The 5318-nt window shown below is 50.6% G+C and overlaps 1 protein-coding gene across 1 annotated transcript; it reads left to right on the plus strand.

Moving 5' to 3' along the window:
• The first annotated feature begins 2664 nt into the window (after window positions 1-2664).
• On the plus strand, window positions 2665-4902 carry LOC144173505 (endothelin-converting enzyme 2-like). Its single transcript, XM_077701900.1, has one exon. The coding sequence runs from the start codon at window positions 2665-2667 to the stop codon at window positions 4900-4902; it is 2238 nt and encodes a 745-aa protein (XP_077558026.1).
• The last annotated feature ends 416 nt before the right edge of the window (window positions 4903-5318 follow it).

A 5318-nucleotide genomic window follows, 5' to 3' on the forward strand; every position in this document is an offset into this window, starting at 1 on the left:
AATTCAATGTAATAGTGCTTATGAAAGTGCCAAAATGTAGCAGCTCATGCAGCTGTAATATTTCGCAAGATTAGGACAGTTTGTAAATGTAGTCATGGGTAATTGGCTGCCTTTCTTGAAATCCTTACCTGCAGCACCTAATCGTGTTTTGAGCTGTGTATATAGTGAAAGAGCACCCAACTCAATTGTATACCCTTCTGTGTGCTGTAGAATGAGCTTTCAATGAGTGTGTTTGCTTTCCGGACCGTGTATAATTGCCACATGCGCGTGAAAGCGTCCATCCGCGCGCGCACTTCGAGCACCGAGTCGAGCGCTGATTTAGGAACACTATCGGAGGTCACCGTCAACTTGCAGGTGCGCAAGAAGAGCGCGGAGAAATCAGGGGCTCAGGTACAAAAGGTTAGCTTCTACCACATGTGCGTCAGCTTCCCCAGCGCCGCAGGCCAGCCCCGCCAACGGAGCGAAACCATCGGCCGCCTGCCAAGCAGTCGAAACGAGAAGAGGGGGAAAAAAAGAAAAAAATCCACCTCGCATGAAGTCGCGCACATATAGGTAGAGACGTCACGGTGCTGCGTCCAAGGAGGTTAAAAAATTGCAATTTTTTAAATCTCTTTGGCTGCGCCCCTGCTTAGGGGGTGTGGTCGGCCTGGGCCCCTGCGGGATATGGTTTGGGAATACGCCGCCGGGGCACGCGCCTAGGGAACGCGCCTACGGCTGCTCGTGGCTCGTGGCTCGTGCCGGTGCTGCTGCCGTGCGGTCGTTGTCGGTGAGCTCGCAGGGAGCTGCCACGACGAGGTGTGTAGGCGCCAAGCCTAACCCGGGTGCAGACCAAAAGAACGTCCACTAGTGTCCAGTAAGAGAATTTCACCTAGCCGAGTCCGGTGTCTTCGTGCTGCTGGTCACTCTAAGTTCACTCTGGTAGCAAAGGCAGGCCTAAAACAGAAAATAAGCCGCACTTGTTGCCGTAAAAAAGAGGAGCCACGCCATTTCAGAACGCAGGTGGCGCCCCCCGCTCGTTATTTCGAAATAAACCAAGCTGAATTTTGCCTTCATGGCCTCTTTACTACAATGCTGATTACATTAGCGTGTATCTGCACCGACTGCGCGTAGATGGTCGCTACTAGAGTGGAGCGTAAGTGGTAAACATATGCTGAAAAGGTCATCTCCCTAAGCGGTTGATTTGCAATAAAACGAGGTGTTCGTGTTTTTTTTTATTTTTTTTTTGGGGGGGGGGCAATTTTTTCTTAACTGTGGTGGTGTTCTTTCGGCATTTTTGTTATTCATTTTGCTGTTCGAAGGCTCAGCGCCTCAACGAAATCAACGGTTTTTGGGGATTGTCCTGCACTTTAACGCGCATTTATTGTGCAAAAATATGATTTATTTTCATTACGATAACAAAAGTGGAATCACAGTAGTTTGTTAGCCAATTCGCCACAACGCTGTTTAAAAGAATACGGAAAAATTTTTGTATCTCAACTCTTTCGGCAGCATGCCATATTGTTCTATCTTAACAAGAAATAAAGTCATGCACACCGTAGCGCTATGCGCCATGGAAGCAGGCTCAGACGGAAACATAATTCAGAACATCCTCGCTCTACTTTCACCCTTATACGGGAAGCAGACGACACGACGTTCTTGACTAGACCGACCATTATGACTGTGCACGGCCGGGCCAGAGCAGTGGCGTGCGCGATCAACACAGCGCGCGCCGCCGCTCTAGCCCGGCCGTGGTCTGTACTACTGGTAATAGGAGGAGCGGAGGCATGAGCTCTTCAGAAGGCGCCAAAGGCAAGCATGGAGAAAAGGAACAACAATTTATGCCTTGAACATTACATCAGTTATTTCTGAAAAATTACCCTTAATCGCTTTTGTGAAGCGAAGTCTGAAAATCAGGATTTCGCGGATTTCCCCGATATCGAAAAAAGAACAAGCTCGAGAAATTTTCCCCATACTTCCCCTCCCCCCTCCCTCCCACCCCAAAAAAAATCGGAACCGTAGATATGTGATCATGATGCGAGAAGTGTGAGTAACACCGACAAGAAATGCCGCTTCGGGGCGCGCGTGGGAACGGCACAGTGCGTAGCAGCATAACGGCTCGCCAACACGAACGAATCGTAGTTTGAGCCAGTATGAAGCATGTGCAGGGTTAGTTCCGCGAAATCAATTTCGCGACACCCCATGATCTGGTTACTACTAAAACAATGGGCAGAAATCTTTTTCCCTGATGGCAAAACCTCAGGTTAACTGTTTATCTTGTATAAAAATACAATTGTAACAACCTATTTTGTAACCGTGAGATTAGTTTTGTTGCGCATGCACCCAACATCTTATCTGTATTCTGTACCAAGTGTGCTTCTTTGTTTTGTCTTCACCATATATTCGAAGTGTTCATTTTTATGTTCTAGTGCAGAGTTTTTTCACTGTTCTATTTTATTTGCTTGCATCCACTGCTTTCCGATCAGTACTGCCGGGGTAGTAGCCTCGTCCGGAGAAATACGAGTCTCCTTTTGCCACGCCTCATGGACATAACTGCATGCATATATTTATGTCCGAAATAAATAGAAAAATGAAACTGAAATTGAAATAGTCGAACTCGAGGCAGGGATCTGCGGTTACACGCAGTGGGGCTGTGAATTGTGTTTGTTTCCTTTTCCAGAAAGCGGCATGGAAGAAAACGCCGGGGAGCCAAAGCCCGTTGCCGAGGCCGACGCGGGACCCAAGATCGAGAACGATCGCCCAGCCGAGGCCGGAAGGGGCAAGGCGCCAGCGGCGGTTCGCTCGACCTCCGCCGCCGCCGCCACACCGGGGGCAGGGTCTGCAGGGACCATAACGGGGCCTGCTCCGGCCGCTGCCCTGCCCAGGATTCTGTCCATGCTGGGCGTATCGGCGCTTCCCGTCGCCTACTGCCTCTGCTCGGTGCTGCTGGCGGTGATTATGAAGCCGCAGGACCAACCTTGTCAGTCAGCGGTGTGCGCGGCCGCGGCCAACTACGTCAAGAGCAGCATCAGCTTACGCGGCCAGCAATGCTCTGACTTCTACGACTATGTCTGCCGTGGCTGGGAAGCGAATTACACTGGCGACGCGGACTCCAAAGTGACCCTAGTGAACCTGACAGCGTACTTCACCGATGAAGCAAATGACCCATCGAACATGGTCAATGCGAAGGAATTCCTGCAGCTGTGCTTGAATGCAGGAGCAGCTGGCGATGACAGCGTGGACAAAATTATAGAGTTCCTCAAAAACGACCTGCGTTTTCACTTGCCCGACACGCTGACGAGGGTCACAACCCCAGAGCTTTATAGGGTCATTGTAGAAGTTCAAATGTACTACTACATACACCCGTTCTTCAGCCTTAGTTTTGACAGTGGGATGACCGGACTAACGGTTTCTACGCTGGGCCGCTACAAGCCATGGTACTTGCAAGACGGAAACACTGCGAGTACCGCATTCCGCAGTGAGCTTATCACTGACGTTTTCAAATTAGTGTTCCCGACATTGTCCATAAACCCTGCCACGAGCGTCACTATTATAGAAGATCTTTTAAATGGCATTCAAACGAAGGAAGGAGAAGCGTTGGTTGTCCGGCTGAGAGTTCTGTCGCAACAGCAGTTTGCTGGAGCGTGGGAGCTCATTAACGCACTTGGAAATTTCCTCCGACCTGAACAGAAACGAATGCTTGATCGGAAAGGTTCCGTTCGCATCCCCAATATTGTCGACTTTACGAAGACTCTATCCATAATTAATGACGCTACACAGCTGAACGCCTTAGCCAGCTACATCACCTGGGTAGTCGTGGAAACTCTTGGGCGGCGCACAAGTCCGAAGCTGCGGAAGGCCATGGAAGATACATCCGTCGTACAAAAAGCGACAAACATCAGTGACTACGTTTTTCGGAAGGACTGGTGCTACTACGAGACGTACCGCGTCTTCGCTCTTGTCCTCGACAGGCACCTGTATAGCAACTTCGACCGCTCCACCTTGGAGCGCTACGAGGTTGTCGTGGACAGAGTCAAGCGCGTTGTGCAGGCTCTGCTTGAAGAGCTGTACTGGATGGACAAAATAACCCTGCGCGCGATGCAACAACGCATTCGTCGTTTTGTCGGGGAGGTGGGAATTTTGTCGCGCTTCAGGTACAAGGACGTCGAGGGCCCGTACAGCCAGCTACCTAAAGTTAACAAATATGGAAGCTTCGTGCCGCAGTACCTGAGTCTATACAGGACCCTCAACCAGCACCTCAGTGAGGCTGCGTACCGCAACGTATATCCTCCCGACGTTTGGTCCATCACTCCGACCGTCCGCTACATACCTTCGTACAAAGTGCTGTTCGTTCCGCTGTCCCTTTTGATGAAACCTCTGTTCAGCGATGGAAACTTTCCGCTTTCGCTCATTTACGGCCGCCTCGTGGTGCAGGTGGCGTACGCCATCTACTACGAAGGTTACCACAGCCACAAGTACGGGCCTGTCGAGACGTGGAACTTCGGAACTGAGCGAAAGTTCGCCATTTACATGACCTGCTTTAACAACGGCTTTAATAACCTGACCTCCGACATGGAGGACCCCGCTCAGGCCTTCTTTCGCTCCGGTGCTCTGCGCAAAGCTTATCAGGTGCTGCAGGCCGACATGTACAAGCACGGCGACAATTTCGCACTGCCCAGCAGTGAGCTGACACCCGCCCAGCTCTTCTTTGTGGCCAGCTGCATCGATATGTGTACCAGGAACCAAGCGGAGAGACAGCAAAACAAGGCGCTGTGCAATTTGCCCATGAAACGTACCAAGGTTTTCCAACAGGCCTTCAAGTGCGTACCGTCGGATCCCCTCAACCATTTGCAGCTTCACTGCTCAGAGTTTAGCAGCGTCATCCGCTCTCAGTTTGACGTCTCACTGGAGGGACGCTTGCGATAAAAACTGTGCCGTACGCATGCACGCATGCCGGAATAACCTTATGCGACCCACTTTTACACGTGATCCGTTTTCTATTTGTGCGTTCTTCTAGATGATGGCTCTTAGGAATAAATTTTTCGTGCTTTTCATCTCCTTTGACTGGGATAGATTATGTCAAGGCTCATTTTTATTGTGTGCTCTCTTAGGCATTGCGAAGTGACTAGTGGTGTTCCGGAGGCCGCAGTGTGCGTATTGTGAGACTGGACGAGCGACGAGCAATACCGGCGTGTTGCGCACAAATACTAAGGGCCGGCGATGCCTTCCACAGCGACCATGAAGCAGTAGTTACGTGACTGGGGGTGACCTTGTAGCCGTTCGTTTTTCGAATTCGATGGGTTCTTACTGGGAAAACTCCGGCGGCGAAGAGATATTTTTTG

This window comes from Haemaphysalis longicornis, unplaced genomic scaffold (assembly GCF_048455015.1).
Source record: "Haemaphysalis longicornis isolate Haplotype H1 unplaced genomic scaffold, Haemaphysalis longicornis Haplotype H1 scaffold_3, whole genome shotgun sequence".
NCBI classification, from domain to species: Eukaryota; Metazoa; Arthropoda; class Arachnida; order Ixodida; family Ixodidae; genus Haemaphysalis; species Haemaphysalis longicornis.

What these genes read in the sequence shown, in the direction of transcription:
- LOC144173505 (XM_077701900.1), top strand. Translation starts at nt 2,665, where the DNA reads ATGGAAGAAAACGCCGGGGAGCCAAAGCCCGTTGCCGAGGCCGACGCG.